The 20,938-nt window shown below is 47.4% G+C and overlaps 1 protein-coding gene across 1 annotated transcript in view; it reads right to left on the bottom strand.

The window, feature by feature from the left end:
- Positions 1-20,938, bottom strand: part of FRMPD3 (FERM and PDZ domain containing 3) — a 409,804-nt gene that overhangs the window by 141,676 nt on the left and 247,190 nt on the right. Inside the window, exons 8-10 of the mRNA XM_073639657.1 lie at positions 18,059-18,175; positions 17,789-17,920; positions 10,448-10,567 (exon numbers count right to left, since the gene is read on the bottom strand). Of these exons, the coding sequence (XP_073495758.1) occupies positions 10,448-10,567; positions 17,789-17,920; positions 18,059-18,175 (369 nt within the window). The remainder of the gene's footprint in view (positions 1-10,447; positions 10,568-17,788; positions 17,921-18,058; positions 18,176-20,938) is intronic.

The following is a 20,938-nucleotide window of genomic DNA, read 5'->3' as shown; positions in this document are numbered from 1 at the left end:
GTATACACACTGTATATACTATATACATACACACTACACCGCGTGCAGAATTATTAGGCAAAGGCGTATTTTGATCACTTTGATACTTTTTGTACATGTTGTCCTACTCCAAGCTGCATAGGCTTGAGCGCCAACTACCAATTAAGTAAATCTGGTGATGTGCATCTCTGTAATGAGGAGGAGTGTTGACTAATGACATCAACACCCTATATAAGGTGGGCTTAATTATTAGGCAACTTAATTTCCTTTGGCAAAATGGGTCAGAAGAGAGATTTGACGGCTCTGAAAAGTCCAAAATTGTGAGATGTCTTGCAGAGGGATGCAGCAGTCTTGAAATTTCCAAACTTTTGAAGCGTGATCACCGAACAATCAAGCATTTCATGGCAAATAGCCAACAGGGTCGCAAGAAGCGTGTTGTCCAAAAAAGGCGCAAAATAACTGCCAATGAATTGAGGAAAATCAAGCGTGAAGCTGCCAAGATGCCATTCGCCACCAGTTTTGCCATATTTCAGAGCTGCAACGTTACTGAAGTATCAAAAAGCACAAGGTGTGCGATACTCAGGGACATGGCCAAGGTAAGGAAGGCTGAAAAACGACCACCTTGAACAAGAAACATAAGATAAAATGTCAAGAATGGGCCAAGAAATATCTTAAGACTGATTTTTCAAAGGTTTTATGGACTGATGAAATGAGAGTGACTCTTGATGGGCCAGATGGATGGGCCAGAGGCTGGATCAGTAAAGGGCAGAGAGCTCCACTCCGACTCAGACGCCAGCAAGGTGGAGGTGGGGTACTGGTATGGGCTGGTATCATCAAAGATGAACTTGTGGGACCTTTTCAGGTTGAGGATGGAGTGAAGCTCAACTCCCAGACCTACTGCCAGTTTCTGGAAGACAACTTCTTCAAGCAGTGGTACAGGAAGAAGTCGGTATCGTTCAAGAAAAACATGATTTTCATGCAGGACAATGCGCCATCACATGCATCCAACTACTCCACAGCGTGGCTGGCCAGTAAAGGTCTAAAAGAAGAAAAAATAATGACATGGCCCCCTTGTTCACCTGATCTGAACCCCATAGAGAACCTGTGGTTCATCATAAAATGTGAGATCTACAGGGAGGGAAAACAGTACACCTCTCGTAGCAGTGTCTGGGAAGCTGTGGTGGCTGCTGCACGCAATGTTGATCGAAAACAGATCAAGCAACTGACAGAATCTATGGATGGAAGGCTGATGAGTGTCATCATAAAGAAAGGTGGCTATCCTGATCACTAATTTTTTGGGATTTTGTTTTTGCATGTCAGAAATGTTTATTTCTAAATTTTGTGCACTGATATTGGTTTACCTGGTGAAAATAAACAAGTGAGATGGGATTATATTTGGTTTTTATTAAGTTGCCTAATAATTCTGCACAATAATAGTTACCTGCACAAACAGATATCCTCCTAAGATAGCCAAATCTAAAAAAAATCCACTCCAACTTCCAAAAATAATAAGCTTGGATATTTGAGTTTTTTGGGTTGATTGAGAACATAGTTGTTGATCAATAATAAAAATAATCCTCTAAAATATAACTTGCCTAATAATTCTGCACACAGTGTATATTATATATATATATACATACAGTCTGCATTATATATACATGTAGTTTATACTGTATACACACTATATATACTATATACATATACACACACTATATTATATACACACTATCTATAGTATGTACACACTGTCTATACTATATACATAGACTCTACATTGTATATACATATAGTTTATACTCTATCCACACTGTATATACTATATACATATACACACACTATATTATATACACACTATCTATAGTATGTACACACTGTCTATACTATATACATAGACTCTACATTGTATATACATATAGTTTATACTCTATCCACACTGTATATACTATATACATATACACACACTATATTATATACACACTATCTATAGTATGTACACACTGTCTATACTATATACATAGACTCTACATTGTATATACATATAGTTTATACTCTATCCACACTGTATATACTATATACATATACACACACTATATTATATACACACTATCTATAGTATGTACACACTGTCTATACTATATACATAGACTCTACATTGTATATACATATAGTTTATACTCAATCCACACTGTATATACTATATACATATACACACTTTTATATTATATACACACTGTCTATAATATACACACAAGGAGAGTGTGGAGAACATACAATTCTGTTTTTCCCCTTCAGTTCATCCAAACTCCCTCTGGACAAATGACCTTGATGTCCCCTTGGCCGTCTACCTTTCTAAGGTCACATTCACATGTCCAGTATTTGTTGAGTATTTTACCTTAGTATTTGTAAGCCAAAATCAGCAGAGGAACAATCAGAGGAAAAGTATAATAAACTCTTCACCACTTCTGTATTATCACCCACTCCTGGTTTTGGCTTACAAATACTGGTGTAAAATACTGGTGTAAAATACTGACCAAATACTGAACATGTGAACGTGGCCTAACCCTGGAAATGGCACAGATAATGCATGGCTGGAATTAGACTGACTAGCCTACCTAATCTGCCTCTGTATGGTCTTGCATGGGGCCCTTTGGAGATGGAGGAACTGAGCTATTGCCCAGTTTGCCCTCTATACCCTAATGCCAATTCTGCCAACTACTTTACCATTCGCCCCATTAAGTGCTCTCTTTTCTAATTTCTCTAGATTTAACCATGAATAGAAAGAGTTAACCAAGAACCAAGCATATTGATGTGAAATTTAATTTTGTGTGAGAATTTCAAGAAAAATGACTTTTGGACGTACAGTACTGCCCAACTGAGGACATGATTAGGATATTTTTGTAAAGCAATTGAATATAGAGATAGACATTCTGATCTGATTAAGAGGCTCGCTGTAATAGACTATGGGCCCAATTCATTAAGACTGGAGTTAATGAAGGGAGCACTGGAGGAAGATGAAGAAGAGGATACATTAAGAGGATTGTACCTATTTAGCACGTCTTTCAAATGCCATGCGCCAACTCCAGAAATCTATGTCAGCCAGGGCTAGTTTATATTTCTATTAATACTAAAAATGAGGAAGGATTAAAGTCCCGAACCATATCAGTATGTAACAAATGACGCCTCCAAGGGCATAATCCGAGCAAAAAGAACTACCATTTAAGCTAAAAAGACGCTCAGAATTTACCATTAGTAAACAATGTGAAATTTTATTGATGAATCAGGACACCAAACGCCATTATAAAAATATACATAGGACAAGCAAAACAAGTTAAAAAGCGGAACGGTGCATGCAGCAGAGCAAAAGATGTTAATAAATAGTAGATTACATAGTAGATTTCAAAGGTAAATCTATAAAGTGAAATGTGAAATCAGATCTTAAAGTGACATAGTGCAAAGTTGATTATCAATTCGCAATAAAATATGGAGGGGGCACTGTCATTCGTAAGCACATCAGGTGCAATGCACAATAATTAGCAGTTTTTACCCAGCACAGGGCAAATCACAATTGATTATATAAATAGTTTGTACACTGTACCAGGTAAGTATATAAAGTGCAGTGCACAGAGAATCCCGACCTAAGGTGACATAGTACAATAGTAAACCCCCACGCAGTGCTGCCGTACTGTTACTTCATAGAGCACAGCACTTGATGGTAAAAGAGATACCTATATTCATGCCGCAAGCACCATACGCCAAAGAAATATGCACTCCAAGGCGCGTTTAGCAGATACGCTTCGTCAGGGAGTGATCAATATATATTTCTGTTGTAATTTACACCGCTTAGTGATTGAAATTATCATGAATTTGTTGGGGGCACTTGGCCACTTTTATAAAAGTTGTCACAGTAAGCTAGTACTAGCCTAAAAATGTCAAAGCTCAAAAAACTTTTCTGATAGTTTAGGCAATTTTATGCCAAAATCCTGGTAAAAGCTGATTGATGAATCAAGCCACAAGACTTAGCTGTTGATAAGGGGTGTTGGACTATACAGCTGCACTCTTATGCTGGAGGGACTGTGTTAAGCAGACAGTAGATGGCGCTGCATTAACTGTTATAACAGTTGGTTTATATGCAGGCTTGGACTGACCCACTGGGGAATAGAGGTGTAAGGGGGAAGACCGGGGTGTAAGTACTTTCAGAAGAAGGGATCCGGAACTGCCGGGCCGTACTTCTGGTTGCAGGGGAAGACAGACTGCGAGCACAGGAGTCAGGTAACTGGGAAGCTGGGGGCGTGTCCAGAGTGGGAGATGGGAGGTCAGGTGACCGGGAAACTGGTAGAGTGGCTAGAGAGAGGGAGAGACGAGGACTTTTGCGTGGGAAAGCGACAAGAGAGTTCTGTTCAGGAGAGCAGTGTGAGAGGGTCTAGGCTCCTGGCTCCAGTACTGGGAGCAAGATCCGAGTGCAGTGGACCGGAGGAGTCAAGCCGACTAGTGGGAGAAGAGACGCAGGGTTCGTGGAGCCGAGCACGTGAGGTGCACTGTTATGGACTAGGGGCTCAGAGGGTAAAACCGGAGACCGCCCGCTGCCGCCAGAAGATGGAGCATTGTTTGGGGGGGGGAAGCCTGAAGAAAGCGTCACCAGCATCAGGTGGGAACTGCCTTGTGGAGGATAAAAGTCAGCTAAGTGTAAATGACGCGCCCCCTGGGCCATATTCTTTAGGGGAATACCCGGAGCCGGATCAGATGGGGGTTGTAGTCTCCGAGTGGCTGTGACCCGGTCCGTGCCCAGGGTGTCAAGCTCTTGTGTGTGGCAGTCCTTACTGATGTTACTGGATGTTCTTTATGTCGACTACGCCACCCGTTGAATTGCGGTCACTACGGCCGCCGCTGCAGCAGGGTCCACTGAGGCTGATGGTGTTTGTGCAGCTTAGGTAGTATAACCCCCAACGGGAGGGGTATAGCCTCAGGGGGTCAGGTGCAGAGGATGGTGGTTGTGGAAGTGCAGGGATGATGGTAATCAGAGACAGAGTCGGGTTGTGCAGTTCAGGGTTCTTTACTTACTGCAGATGTTCCGGTCACTCCGGCCTTGAGTGATCACCCGAGCCGTGCTGCGTCCACCAGGTCCTGGACTCGGCCAACCCCCAAGTAGTTCTGGAGCGTGGTTCTGAGCTCCCGTTCTGACCTGTCCTCGTCTCTGGCCTTCCCCACCAGGGATCCACCTATGTCCGGCTCCCTCGGGCCTTCTGTTGGTAACCCTTGACTCTGGGTTCCCTGACCCTACGCGTGGTCTGCCTTCCGGGTGGATATGGTGGGTGGCCGTGGCAGATGCTGCCCACGGCCTCCGGTCTCTGGCTGAGGTGTGCTGTAGCCCCCACCAGTTTGGGATCCGGTACCCTGTTGCCAACTCTTCACCCTGTGTTTGTATTTGGGTTCTCAGAGTTCCTTCTTTCTCCCCCTCTGGGTCTTTCTTTCTCTCCTCTCTCACTCTGGGCCTTGGGCTGCTCTGCTCCTCTGCTCTCTTCCACTGCTCTGCAAAGACTGATGTCTCTCTGACTTCTCACAGACTGACTGTGGCTGACTGACTGTGGCTGACTGACTGACTCTGATCTTAGATGGTGCCCACCTTAAATACTCCCTCTATGTGTGAGCTCAGGTGACCAGCACCCAATGAGCTCCTATCTTTACCCAGGCTGCTCCCCCTATCTGCCCCTACACTACTGGGATGTTCCACCCCCCTCCCACTCCAGCCAGGAACAGACTCGGTCGTACCTGCACATTTCTAAGTGGGAGTACCGTTGGTCTGTTCCTCGGAAATGGGATGTGTGTAGTGCATGCAGCTTTCTGAGCTCAGTTCCACACTCCATCCTTACCCGGGAGTGGAATATCACACCTCTGGGTTGAGGTGCAATACCCCTGTAGCAGCCGAATCCTCAGGGTGCTACATTCCCCCCTGGTAAATCACAGCACGTCCTCGGGCTGTAAGATATAAACAACATCCAAAACATACAATTTTTTTTTTCATAAACATAAACATATAAAACATATAAAACACCATATACATCAGCATAAACTTTTCATATAAACATTCTTGTCTCTGGTTCCTCCGGTCACGGTGCAACTTGTGACCGGGTAAAATGCGACAGTCTCTTGAAGAAAATGGTTTTCCCATAAAACCAGAAGGGGGCGCTTTAGAAAGCGCAACTATATACAAGGGGAGGTAGGGCCGCTCTCAGTCCTCGGCCAGGTAATGGGAATAGGGATGACCGCTCTCAGTCCTCGGTCAGTGGGGATAGGGACACACGGGTTAACAGTTCAGTTCTCTGGTCCCAACGGGGACTATATTAGCAGCAACGGTTCACTGTGCCCCGACGGGCAACTATATACAGCTTCTACTCTACTGTACTCAACGACGACGTCCTCCTGCTCTTTCTTTGTGGTTACCTTTAGCTTCAGACCCGTCCGGGTCCTCTTGCTCCTCCTCACACCGCAGCTCCTCCTCCGTCAGGCGATGCACATGGAGGGCGTAGGGTCCTTTGGCACATTTGTGCCGGGTGAAGGTGACCTCGTCCCCTATATAAAGGTCACGACCTCTGTGTCCCTCTGGTAGGTGGGACTCAACGTCTCTTCTGGTCACGAAGACGTCGCCTGGGGTGCGGTGATCTCGGATGAAGCCCCACCCGTGCTGCATATTAAACTTGATCACAGTCCCGGTGGAAGAGGGACCATGAGCTGCACGGGGACTCCTCCTGGCCCGGCTCTTCTGCTCCGCGCTCTTTATTTGGGCTTGTTGTTCCCGGACCCGCCTCTCTCTCCGCTCCCTCTCGAAGACCTCGAGCTGCTGGCGGCAGCACTCTGCACGCTCCGCTGCGGCTGCCCGAGTCTCCTGAGTGAACCCCATGAGGTCTTCTCCGGTGGGGTGCCACTCAAACTGTGCCTCCTCTAGCGGGGGCGAGATCCTCTTTATGGGCTTTGGAGCCGGGATCAGGGGTTCGCACATGGCCCTTGCTTTTTGCAGCTCCAGCTGGATGTATTTCTGGGGCCATACGAAGGGCTGCCCATCCGAGCACGTATGCTGGGCGAACAGGTCCTCACCCAGGTGCGGTACTTTAGGTGTTATGGGCGCCGTGGTGGTGGCGCCCGGGTTGCCCAGGCCTTGCGGCCAGGCCTGGGGCACCTGGAAAGTGAAGGGCACCGTAAGGACGGCGGCGCCCTGGGCTACTTGGCCCTGCGACCAGGCCGGGGGCTCCGCGGAGGTAGGGGGCGCTGTTGGTATTGCGGCGCCCGGGGGTACTAGGCCCTGCGACCAGGCTGGTGGTACTTCCTGCTTGGTCACGCTCGGGGTCGAGGCGTGTGACGTCACAGGGGTCGCGGCTGCGGCTTCCGGTTGAGGCCTAGTCTGTGGCGGTGACGTTGCGGTTACGGGCACGGCAGGGGGTACTTCGGGCTCTGCGACGGGGAGCTGGGGCAGGTGCGCGGTTTCCCGGTTTGGGGTAGAGACGTCCCCTTTACCTGCCTCCTTTCGTTCGGCTCCCTTCTCGGCGCCGTCTCCGGCCTTCAGTCCTCCTGCGCCATCCTCAGAGGCGGTCTGTCTCCTCGTCTCGGGTGGCGTGCTCCGCTGACGGGTTCTTGTCTGCTGGGCCATCTCTCGGCTCCACTCCGCCAACGTCTCTCGCTGTACCCGGGCCATCCTCCGTGCGAGGCCCTCCAGCGCAGTCTGTGCACACTCCCGATCTCGGGGGAGCTGTGCCAGGACCTCCACTAAGCCTAGTGGGGTCGTTGTTTCTAGCAGGCTCCTGACCAACGGGTCGGTGCTGCTCTGCTCTCCTCTCGTTGTCTCCAGCAGGCCTTCTGGAGTGGCGACCGGCAACAGGCTCCTGACCACTGGGTCGGTGCTGCCTGGAGTGGCGGCCCGCATCAGGTTCCTGACCACTGGGTCGGTGCTACCTGGCTCTCCCTCCATCTCCGGGTAGGCTCTTTCTGGACTCTCTTCCAGACGTCTTGTCTCCGGGTGCGCTCTCTCCAGACTGCTCCAAGCGACACCCATCTTTGCTCTCTCCTTCTGTCTCCGCCCACATCGAGGGTGGTCCTGGGGCAACTTCAGTTCCAGGGGCAGTTCTCTTACGCTGATAGACACTTCCAGCATCACAGTCTCTGTTGGTGGGGGCGGTTTCCGCTTTTGGCGCCATTCTTCGACCCGGCCCACGATGGGAGGTGGCCTCTTGCCACCCTCTGGCACGCCCATAATGGCGTCCGCTCCCCCAAGGCGGGAAATCTTCGGAAATGGCGGGAATCGTCTCCCAGTGGCGGGAAACTCCATGGATGGCGGGAAAAAGCTGCAAATGGCGGACAACCGGCGGGAAACGACCTGTGATGGGGCCCGATGGCGGGGACCCTCCGGAACCGGCAGGAGACTTCTTTTTGAGGTAAACTTGTTCTTTTCTTCAGGCACGCAGTACCCGGGTGTTGCGGGCACGTGATCCTGCCGACTACGCCAAAGTTGACGCGCCCCCTGGGCCATATTTTTTAGGGGAATACCCGGAGCCGGATCAGATGGGGGTTGTAGTCTCCGAGTGGCTGTGACCCGGTCCGTGCCCAGGGTGTCAAGCTCTTGTGTGTGGCAGTCCTTAATGATGTTACTGGATGTTCTTTATGTCGACTACGCCACCCGTTGAATTGCGGTCACTACGGCCGCCGCTGCAGCAGGGTCCACTGAGGCTGATGGTGTTTGTGCAGCTTAGGTAGTATAACCCCCAACGGGAGGGGTATAGCCTCAGGGGGTCAGGTGCAGAGGATGGTGGTTGTGGAAGTGCAGGGATGATGGTAATCAGAGACAGAGTCGGGTTGTGCAGTTCAGGGTTCTTTACTTACTGCAGATGTTCCGGTCACTCCGGCCTTGAGTGATCACCCGAGCCGTGCTGCGTCCACCAGGTCCTGGACTCGGCCAACCCCCAAGTAGTTCTGGAGCGTGGTTCTGAGCTCCCGTTCTGACCTGTCCTCGTCTCTGGCCTTCCCCACCAGGGATCCACCTATGTCCGGCTCCCTCGGGCCTTCTGTTGGTAACCCTTGACTCTGGGTTCCCTGACCCTACGCGTGGTCTGCTTTCCGGGTGGATATGGTGGGTGGCCGTGGCAGATGCTGCCCACGGCCTCCGGTCTCTGGCTGAGGTGTGCTGTAGCCCCCACCAGTTTGGGATCCGGTACCCTGTTGCCAACTCTTCACCCTGTGTTTGTATTTGGGTTCTCAGAGTTCCTTCTTTCTCCCCCTCTGGGTCTTTCTTTCTCTCCTCTCTCACTCTGGGCCTTGGGCTGCTCTGCTCCTCTGCTCTCTTCCACTGCTCTGCAAAGACTGATGTCTCTCTGACTTCTCACAGACTGACTGTGGCTGACTGACTGTGGCTGACTGACTGACTCTGATCTTAGATGGTGCCCACCTTAAATACTCCCTCTATGTGTGAGCTCAGGTGACCAGCACCCAATGAGCTCCTATCTTTACCCAGGCTGCTCCCCCTATCTGCCCCTACACTACTGGGATGTTCCACCCCCCTCCCACTCCAGCCAGGAACAGACTCGGTCGTACCTGCACATTTCTAAGTGGGAGTACCGTTGGTCTGTTCCTCGGAAATGGGATGTGTGTAGTGCATGCAGCTTTCTGAGCTCAGTTCCACACTCCATCCTTACCCGGGAGTGGAATATCACACCTCTGGGTTGAGGTGCAATACCCCTGTAGCAGCCGAATCCTCAGGGTGCTACATAAAAACTGTCGTTTACAACCGGTTTGACTTTGCTACATCTAGTTATACTGTGAACTGTCAGTTATAGACTTCTACCTGCTATTTCCCTTGTTTTTCCCCATATTTTCCCCAGTTACTCCCTGTGTGGAGATTTACCCTGTAATCATATTGGCTGCTCTGTGTTCCTGTGTCACTGCATCTAAAGTACCTGTGTTACAGGGGAATTCCCAGGTGGGTCACTGTCCAGGAGTGGGTACCCATCCCACTACATTAGCAGTTGCGAGCACAATACTGTTGATTTACTATGTACAGTCAAAGCCATGATCTAATCATTCATTTTCTGCAACTGACTATCAAAGTTATTATACAGAAGCAGAGGTAAATTAATGACTGAGGGTAATGTAATATTGCATGCAGCAGGACAGTGGGCCCCTAGAGTCAATGCTACTGGTGGACCCTTAAAAACGCAGACCAAGACTATTTATGTTCCACTAGATTATATTATTTGACCTCTCAATTTTGTGTCTGTCAGCAACCATTATCTGCAACATTAAGAACATGGGATGAGAAAGCTGTCTCAAGTGAAACAGTTCATTGTCTCACATTATCTAACTGCTGAATGATTCTCCTGGAAGTTGAAATCTGCAACACGTATAGAGCCTGTGATGTTCTCTATTTACACAGCAATTCTCCTCTAAAATTAATTCTAAATGATCTGCATGCTTATCGTTCCATCATTACCTGGATGTATAGATACTCAAATGCAGCAGGGTCAGAATGGAGAATATCAGCTGGATCTTTGGGGAAGAAGCTGATTCTGAACAAACATCTCATACCTTGATAGTGAGTTCTATGCACCACCTGGAAGAAATGGAATGCACAATCACAGATTACTTAAAGAGAACCTGTCAGCATAATTTTGTAATGTAAACTGAAGACATGGCTGTAATGCTGATTACATTGATACTTTATAGAAGAAATCCACTTTGCTGTTCTTTAATCCCCATTTCAAGTTTTTTGCTAATTAGATTTGCATTTGTGCACAGGGACCGAATTGTGCACTGGGTCTTCTCCCTGTCTGTGTTTCCCTGGCTCCTTCTTCCTGCTTCCGGTCTGTGATTCCCTGGCTTCTCCGTCTGCCTCCAGCCTGAGATTCCCTGGCCCCTCCGCCAGTGTCTGGTCTGTTATTCCCTGGCCCCTGTGTCTGCCTCCAGTCTGTGATTCCATGTCCCTCCGCCTGCCCCTGGTCTTTGAATCTCTGCCCCTCCTCCTGCTTCTGGTCTTTGATTCCCTGTCTCCTCTATCTGCCTCCGGTCTGTGATTCCCCAGCACCTCCAGCTGTGTCTGGTTTGTGATTCTCTGGTCTCTTCTCCTGCCTCCGGTCTGTGATTCCCCGGCCACTCTGCCAGCCTCTGGTGTATGATTCCCCAGCCACTCCGCCTGCCTCCGGTCTGTGATTCCCCGGCCACTCCACCTGCCTCTGGTGTATGATTCCCAAGCCACTCCGCCTGCCTCCGGTCTGTGATTCCCCGGTCCCTCAGCCTGCCTCTGATCTGTGATTCTAAGGCCCCTCCATCTGCCTCCAGCCTGAGATTCCATGCCACTCCACCTTCCTCCGGTCTGTGATTCCCCGGCCCCTCTGCCTGCCTCCGGTCTGTGATTCCCCAGCCCATCTGCCTGCCTCCGGTCTGCGATTCCCCGGCCACCCTGCATGCCTCTGGTCTGTGATTCCCCGGCCCCTCCGCCTGCCTCTGGTCTATGATTCCTCCACCACTCCACCTACCTCCAGTCTGTGATTCCCTGTCTTTCTGCCTGCCTCCCGTCTGTGATTCCCTGGCCCTTCTGCTTGCCTCCAGTCAGTGATTCCCTGGATCCTCCGTCTGCCTCTGGTCTGTGATTCCCCTACCACTCCACCTTCCTTCTGTGATTCCCCGGCCCCTCTGCCTGCCTCCGGTCTGTGATTCCCCGGCCCCTCTGCCGGCCTCCAGTCTGTGATTCCCCAGCTCCTCCGCCTGCCTCTGGTCTGTGATTCCCCGGCCCCTCCGCCTGCCACCGGTCTGTGATTCCCCGGCCCCTCTGCCTGCCTCCAGTCTGTGATTCCCCGGCCCCTCCGCCTGCCTCCGGTCTGTGATTCCCCGGCCCCTCTGCCTGCCTCCAGTCTGTGATTCCCCGGCTCCTCCGCCTGCCTCTGGTCTGTGATTCTCTGGCCCCTCTGTCTGCCTATGAACTGTGATTCTCTGGCCCCTCAGCCTCTGGTCTGTCATTCCCTGACCCTTCTGTCTGCTTCTGATCTGTGATTCCTGGCCCCTCTGTCTGCCTCTGGTCTGTGATTCCCTGGATCCTCCATCTGCCTCTGGTCTGTGATTCCCCTACCACTCCACCTTCCTTCGGTCTGTGATTCCCCGGCCCCTCTGCCTGCCTCCGGTCTGTGATTCCCCGGCCCCTCTGCCTGCCTCCAGTCTGTGATTCCCCAGCTCCTCCGCCTGCCTCTGGTCTGTGATTCCCCGGCCCCTCCGCCTGCCATCGGTCTGTGATTCCCCGGCCCCTCTGCCTGCCTCCAGTCTGTGATTCCCCGGCTCCTCCGCCTGCCTCTGGTCTGTGATTCTCTGGCCCCTCTGTCTGCCTATGAACTGTGATTCTCTGGCCCCTCAGCCTCTGGTCTGTGATTCCCCGGCCCTTCTGTCTGCCTCTGATCTGTGATTCCTGGCCCCTCTGTCTGCCTCCTGTCTGTGATTCCCCGGCCCCTCCTCCTGCCTCCGGTCTGTGATTCCCCGGCCCCTCCGCCTGCCTCCGATCTGTGATTCCCCGGCCCCTCTGCCTGCCTCCAGTCTGTGATTCCCCGGCTCCTCCGCCTGCCTCTGGTCTGTGATTCTCTGGCCCCTCTGTCTGCCTATGAACTGTGATTCTCTTGCCCCTCAGCCTCTGGTCTGTGATTACCCAGCCCTTCTGTCTGCCTCTGATCTGTGATTCCTGGCCCCTCTGTCTGCCTCCTGTCTGTGATTCCCCGGCCCCTCCTCCTGCCTCCGGTCTGTGATTCCCCGGCCCCTCCTCCTGCCTCCGGTCTGTGATTCCCCGACCCCTCCGCCTGCCTCCGATCTGTGATTCCCCGGCCCCTCTGCCTGCCTCCAGTCTGTGATTCCCCGGCTCCTCCGCCTACCTCTGGTCTGTGATTCTCTGGCCCCTCTGTCTGCCTATGAACTGTGATTCTCTGGCCCCTCAGCCTCTGGTCTGTGATTCCCCGGCCCTTCTGTCTGCCTCTGATCTGTGATTGCTGGCCCCTCTGTCTGCCTCCTGTCTGTGATTCCCCGGCCCCTCCTCCTGCCTCCGGTCTGTGATTCCCCGGCCCCTCCGCCTGCCTCCGATCTGTGATTCCCCGGCCCCTCTGCCTGCCTCCAGTCTGTGATTCCCCGGCTCCTCCGCCTGCCTCTGGTCTGTGATTCTCTGGCCCCTCTGTCTGCCTATGAACTGTGATTCTCTTGCCCCTCAGCCTCTGGTCTGTGATTACCCGGCCCTTCTGTCTGCCTCTGATCTGTGATTCCTGGCCCCTCTGTCTGCCTCCTGTCTGTGATTCCCCGGCTCCTCCTCCTGCCTCCGGTCTGTGATTCCCCGGCCCCTCTGCCTGCCTCCAGTCTGTGATTCCCCGGCTCCTCCGCCTGCCTCTGATCTGTGATTCTCCTGCCCCTCTGTCTGCCTATGAACTGTGATTCTCTGGCCCCTCAGCCTCTGGTCTGTGATTCCCCGGCCCTTCTGTCTGCCTCCGGTCTGTGATTCTCTGGCCCCTCTGTCTGCCTATGAACTGTGATTCTCTGGCTCCTCCGCCTGCCTCTGGTCTGTGATTCTCCTGCCCCTCTGTCTGCCTATGAACTGTGATTCTCTTGCCCCTCTGTCTGCCTCCTGTCTGTGATTCCCCGGCTCCTCTGCCTGCCTCAAGTCTGTGATTCCCCGGCTCCTCTGCCTGCCTCCAGTCTGTGATTCCCCGGCTCCTCCGCCTGCCTCTGATCTGTGATTCTCCTGCCCCTCTGTCTGCCTATGAACTGTGATTCTCTGGCCCCTCAGCCTCTGGTCTGCGATTCCCCGGCCCTTCTGTCTGCCTCCGGTCTGTGATTCTCTGGCCCCTCTGTCTGCCTATGAACTGTGATTCTCTGGCCCCTCTGTCTGCCTCTGATCTGTGATTCCTGGCCCCTCTGTCTGCCTCTGATCTGTGATTCCTGGCCCCTCTGTCGGCCTCCGGTCTGTGAATGACATGCCTCCTCTGTTTGAAATTTCAGAAGTGATCCGTCATTCAAAGACTGGAGGCAGACAAGGGCTGGAGAAACTCAGACCGAAATCTAATTAGCAAAAAACTGGTGATTAAAGAAGAGCAACAAAGTGGATTTCTTCACCAAAGGTATCAATGTAATCAGCATTGCAGCCGTGTCTTCACTTTACAAAATCGTGCTGACAGGCTCTCTTTGAGAATGTACTTCAGTATGAATGGAAATAAAACATGAATATTTTAAAATTATCCAAACGTTTTGTTTTAAATAAACCTTTTTGCCTATTTATAGAAATATAAAACATCAATATTTTGGCAAATATTTCACTCCTCTATATGTACATTTTTCTGTTTATTTTTTTTTTTATTACATACATGTCAAGCAGTATAAAATAAAAAAGTGTGTCAATAAATAAATAAAATGTATAAAAATATACACATTTATAAAAAAAATATATCGATGTAAAAACTTTTATGCTCAAAAAGACAAAAGTATACTATACCTTTATTGGCTAGCCAGAAAAATTATATCTGCAAGCTTTCAAAGCCTGATGAAGGAGCCTCTGTGCTCTGAAAGCTTGCAAATATAATTTTTCTGGTTACCCAATAAAGCTATCACTCTTAGTATACGTTTATCTTTTTTTGGGCATGAAAGTAGTAACAAGTATATGAAAAAGGGGACTGATATGCCGCCTAGAATCTTATGTTGAAAGTGCTGCATTCATGTGTAGGTGACAGATAGCGCCATACCCTTTTCTGATTCTCTCACCATTTATCAGAGATTAGGCTACTATCAAATATTCATGAAAGGCTTTGTATACCCTAATTAATTAATTTTAGTATTCCTTTGAATCATCCTAACCAGTTCATGACTGGGCACATTTTCGGGTTTTATAGCACATGTGCTTTTGACGGCTCCAAAATGTTTTCTCATGTTGACATTCAAATGATTTCTGATTGGCAGTGTCTCATTTTTGGCAAAGTTTTATTTATTTATTTTTTTGCTTTAATTATGTTTTCATTTGTTTTACACACTGTGCCCCCATAAGGTCTCAAAATAACTCTGGGAGGGCATTTTAACATATTAATACATTCTTTTTATTCCTGATTTCCCCTGCAACTGAGGCTGGTATGTTAGCCCCAGTTACACTGGGAATTCAGCCTCCTTGCTGCATAGCAGAACAGACTAGTGGTCTCATAGGACCCCACACCAAGTAACTGTATGAATGCTGGATATGGGTGAAGAGCTGTCAGCGCATCCTTGTTCAGTGCTGTGCATACTGTGATCAGGGAGGCAGAGATGATAATAAACCATCTTTGCCTTCTCTATGGGACGTGCAGATGTGCCTCTCTGCTGCAGCAAGTGCACAATTTATTGCAAGCAGCACACCGCACTGACGTTTTAGAATATCAGTGCAGAGTAAAGTGCTTCTTTTAAAGGCTATGGGTGGTCCGCAACTGCTGAAATAAAATAATGGTACAACTTTGCAAATACCATTTTATGTCTCCAGCTCCTCTACAATCCTAGGTTTCTCCATAGGAACAGACAAAAAACAAACCCAGAGTAGTCAAATTACTTTATATCAGTGTCAGACCTTTTCCTAACATAGATGTGGTAAACCAGCAAGAAGAATAACAGCGATTAAAAGAGAGTATGCCTGCAGGATAAGACCGAGATGGATAGCAGCTATGGACACAAAGTGGCAGAACATTTCTAATGATTATCTGTGAAGTTGCATTGGAGAGATAAATAAATAATATTGCTAAACTGTATATAGTCTTTAAAGGGGTCGTCATTTGAGTTGCCTCCCTGTGCAAATGCTTGATATACCTCTATAAGATGGAGCGGAGAATCAATATGTAAGAGCAGATCCTGCTCTAGCGGGCATAATAAAGCAATTACATGACCATGTACAGTACAGACCAAAAGTTTGGACACACCTTCTCATTTAAAGATTTTTCTGTATTTTCATGACTATGAAAATTGTACATTCACATTGAAGGCATCAAAACTATGAATTAACACATGTGGAATTATATACTTAACAGAAAAGTGTGAAACAACTGAAAATATGTCTTATATTCTACGTTCTTCAAAGTAGCCACCTTTTGCTTTGATGACTGCTTTGCACACTCTTGGCATTCTCTTGATGAGGTTCAAGAGGTCGTCACCGGAAATGGTCTTCCAACAATCTTGAAGGAGTTCCCAGAGATTCTTAGCACTTGTTGGCCCTTTTGCCTTCACTCTGCGGTCCAGCTCTCCCCAAACCATCTTGATTGGGTTCAGGTCTGGTGACTGTGGAGGCCAGGTCATCTGGCGTAGCACCCCATCACTCTCCCTCTTGGTCAAATAGCCCTTACACAGCCTGGAGGTGTGTTTGGGGGCATTGTCCTGTTGAAAAATAAATGATGGTCCAACTAAACGCAAACTGGATGGAATAGCTGCTGCTGCAAGATGCTGTGGTAGCCATGCTGGTTCAGAATGCCTTCAATTTTGAATAAATCCCCAACAGTGTCACCAGCAAAGCACCCCCACACCATCACATCTCCTCCTCCATGCTTCATGGTGGGAACCAGGCATGTAGTGTCCATCCGTTCACCTTTTCTGCGTCGCACAAAGACACGGTGGTTGGAACCAAAGATCTCAAATTTGGACTCATCAGACCAAAGCACAGATTTCCACTGGTCTAATGTCCATTCCTTGTGTTCTTTAGCCCAAACAAGTCTCTTCTCCTTGTTGCCTGTCCTTAGCAGTGGTTTCCTAGCAGCTATTTTACCATGAAGGCCTGCTGCACAAAGTCTCCTCTTAACAGTTGTTGAAGAGATGTGTCTGCTGCTAGAACTCTGTGTGGCATTGACCTGGTCTCTAATCTGAGCTGCTGTTAACCTGCGATTTCTGAGGCTGGTGACTCGGATAAACTTATCCTCAGAAGCAGAGGTGACTCTTGGTCTTCCTTTCCTGGGGCAGTCCTCATGTGAGCCAGTTTCTTTGTAGCCCTTGATGGTTTTTGCAACTGCACTTGGGGACACTTTCAAAGTTTTCCCAATTTTTCACACTGACTGACCTTCATTTCTTAAAGTGATGATGGCCACTCGTTTTTCTTTACTTAGCTGCTTTTTTCTTGCCATAATACAAATGCTAACAGTCTATTCAGTAGGACTATCAGCTGTGTATCCACCAGACTTCTGGACAACACAACTGATGGTCCCAACCCCATTTATAAGGCAAGAAATCCCACTTATTAAACCTGACAGGGCACACCTGTGAAGTAAAAACCATTTCCGGTGACTACCTCTTGAAGCTCATCAAGAGAATGCCAAGAGTGTGCAAAGCAGTCATCAAAGCAAAAGGTGGCTACTTTGAAGAACCTAGAATATAAGACATAATTTCAGTTGTTTCACACTTTTTTGTTAAGTATATAATTCCACATGTGGTAATTCATAGTTTTGATGCCTTCAGTGTGGATGTACAATTTTCAAAGTCACGAAAATACAGAAAAATCTTTAAATGAGAAGATCTGTCCAAACTTTTGGTCTGTACTGTAAATCTACAAAATACTACAAATATTCCTGTTCCAAGGAATAGGTGTTTTTTTGGCTCATAAGTATAATAGAGGGCACATCCCATGGTTAGCCAGGGCTAGAACAAAGGTTTAACATATATGCATGCACATAAAGGCACACAAACGGAAACTAGGATATTTTACACGGACAGTGTTAATAGATCATCCCTTCTATACACTATTAGTGCACTATTAGTTTGCTCTTTTCCGTCTCTGACCCTTCTTATTAAACAATTATGAGTGTAATCTGTTCCCATTTCTCACATGAGCCAGTGGTTGCTTGTCTTGAAGTAATAAATATTTCTGGTTTTGATCTGATGCGGTGTACTCCAGGACAAGGGAAAAATGGTCACGGTGACGGAGCGACAGCCGATCCTGAAGAGTGACCATGACATCCTGGAAAAGAAAGAGCTTGATTTAGACTCTCATCCAGTCACTGGCACATTTTCTGATCTCATGTACTGTCTTTAATTCATTTTCTAGATTTCATAGAAAAGGGTTACTACTTGTTGGCTGAGATCTAGAATGTCTTGCCTTTACTGTGGTCCTTCCATCAAAGGTAAACGATTTGATTTGTCCATTCTCCAAGAACACTTTTAATACATTAGGTATGAGCAAAAGAGGCTGAGAATCCTTCATTTTCAACATGTCCTAACGAAAGAAATAAGAAATAGAAAAAAAAACCTTTAAGAAAAGTAATTAGAATAAGGGTATGATTGAATGAACAGAACAAAAAGATATATATCAAAGGGGTTGGCCACTACTTTTTTAATAATTACTATCTTCAACATACCCTGCACCCTTGCCGATCAGGTGTTACCGGTGCCGGCGGCATTCTTGGATGCTGCCAGAAGATAGCAGATCCGTCATTTTTATAGTGGCCGTGGCTGGGTACTGCAGTATCTGGCTGCGGGCACTTTAGCTTTGATGGTGCTTCTATGTTCTGGGAGCATTGAAGACCTTCTGGCCGCCACTAGTGACAGTTGATCGATGGGGGTGCCTGGTGCAGCACTCTCCTCAATCAGATATTGACAGCCTATCCTTCAGATTTAGACAGAAAGCCTGATGTAAGTGCTCAGCATAGAGCCTTAAAAGCAATCAAAAATGTTATGAACCCCAAAATGTTACCATCAAAAACCTCAAATCATCCTGAAAAAAAAACTCCGCTCCCTCATTTGTCAATATATATAAAAATAAGGGGTTTCCACGCCACAGAAAGCTCAAAAGCTTTGGAAAAGGACATTGATTCCCCCTCCAAATAAGATTTAATGTAAGAATGAAAAATCTGTAGCTAAAATATCATTTTATTGGTAAAAAAAAAAAAAATTTCACAGCCCAATGTTATAAAGTTTTCTGAGACATCTGTAGATTTAAAATACTCAATACACCGCTTTATAAATTCCTTGAGTAGTGTAGTTTCCAAAATGAGGTTACTCATTGCGGTTTTCTGGCCTTTCCAGGACTCCACTAATCTAATTAGCACAAGCTAATCGAACAAATTCTGAGATCCTAAAGCGCTCCTTTCTTTCCAAGTCTTCCGTGTGTCCAGAGAGTAGTAATATACAACCCCATATGGGGTATTGCCGTGTTTGGAAGAAATTGTATAACAAATTTTGGGGTGAATTTTCTCCTATTACCTTTTGTGAAAATGAAAAATATGGGGGCAAAGCAATATTCGGTCAAAAAAAACATAATTTTTTGTTTTTCAAGTCCCACTGTTATAAAATTCTATGTGGTGCCTCTGGGCTGACAATCATTATTAGCCCTTAGATGAATTTGGGATTCAGTTTCCAAAATAGGGTTGAGTTGGATTTCTGCTGTTCAGGAGCTCGGCAAATGCAGAATAGCATCCGTAATCTATTCCAGCCAAATTTGAGTTTCAAAATCATACACCGCTCCTTTCTTTCTGAGCTCCGCAGTGAACTCAAACATTAGAATTCTGAAACAAATTGGGTGGCTCATTTCTTCCTATTACCAAAATTGGGACTCAAACTTTTTTATTTCATTTGCCAATGGTATGAAGTTCTGTGAAGCACTTGTGGGTCAAAATTGCTCATCACACCTCTAGATGAATTCCTTTAGGGGTCCAGTTTCCCAGATGGGGTCACTTGTGTTTGTTTTCTGCTGTTTTGGTACCTCGCAGACTGCAATCTATTCCTTCCAAATCTGCACTCTAAAAACAAAATAATGCTCCTTCCCTTCTGAGTTCTGCTGTTTGGCCAAACCAGTTTTAGACTACAAATGGTGTACTGGTACGTGTGTTAGAAATTGCATAACAAATTGTGGGATTTATTTTCTCCTATTACCCTTTGTAAAAGTAATAAATAGAGGCCAAAGCAGTATTTTAGGGAAAACAATAGAATTTTTCATTTTTTTATTCCACTTTGCGTTAATTTCTGTGAAGCACTGGAAGTGTTAAAAAACTTTCTAACAGCAGTTTAGAATACATTGTTAAGTGTTTATTTTATTTAGACCCCTCAAAGTCACTTCAAAACTGAGTAGGGCAGAAAAAAAGAATAGGATTTGTACATCTGAAATAAAACAACCAGTATCTGGTACACACTGCCCGTGGATCAGGCAGTGTACAGTGGGTACGGAAAGTATTCAGACGCCTTTAAATCTTTCACTCTTTGTTTCATTGCAGCCATTTGGTAAATTCTAAAAAGTTATTTTTTTTCTCATTAAAGTACACTCTGCACCCCATAGTAACATAGTTTTTAAGGTTGAAGGAAGACTAAGTCCATCTAGTTCAACCCATAGCCTAACATGTTGATCCAGAGGAAGGCAAAAAAAACCATGTGGCAAACACCAAGCTCCACATTGGGGAAAAAAATTCCTTCCTGACTCCATACGACAATCAGACTAGTTCCCTGGATCAATGCCCTATCAAGGAATCTAGTATATATAACCTGTAATATTATACTTTTCAAGAAAGGCATCCATGCCCTTCTTAAATATTAGTAGTGAATCACTCATTACACCATCATGCGGCAGAGAGCTCCATAGTCTCACTGCTCTTACAGTAAAGAATCCGCGTCTGTGATTATGATTAAACCTTCTTTCCTCCAGACGTAGAAGATGCCCCCTTGTCCTCGTCTCAGGCCACAGAGTAAAAAGATCAGTAGACAGGTCTTTGTACTGTCCCATCATATACTTGTACATAGTAATAAGATCACCCCTAAGCCTTCTTTTTTCCACAGTAAATAATCCCAAGTGTAATAATAACCTGTCTTGGTATTGCAGACCCCCCAGTCCTCTAATAACCTGTCTTGGTATTGCAGACCCCCCAGTCCTCTAATAACCTGTCTTGGTATTGCAGACCCCCCGTCCTCTAATAACCTGTCTTGGTATTGCAGACCCCCCAGTCCTCTAATAACCTTGGTCGCTCTTCTCTGCACCCTCTCTAGTTCAGCT

Source organism: Phyllobates terribilis, unplaced genomic scaffold, assembly GCF_046119375.1.
Source record: "Phyllobates terribilis strain yellow unplaced genomic scaffold, ASM4611937v1 Scaffold_7__3_contigs__length_470593459, whole genome shotgun sequence".
Classification (NCBI taxonomy): domain Eukaryota; kingdom Metazoa; phylum Chordata; class Amphibia; order Anura; family Dendrobatidae; genus Phyllobates; species Phyllobates terribilis.
The sequence above is the reverse complement of the archived record's forward strand: the minus strand, read 5'-3'. Positions and strand labels throughout refer to the sequence as shown.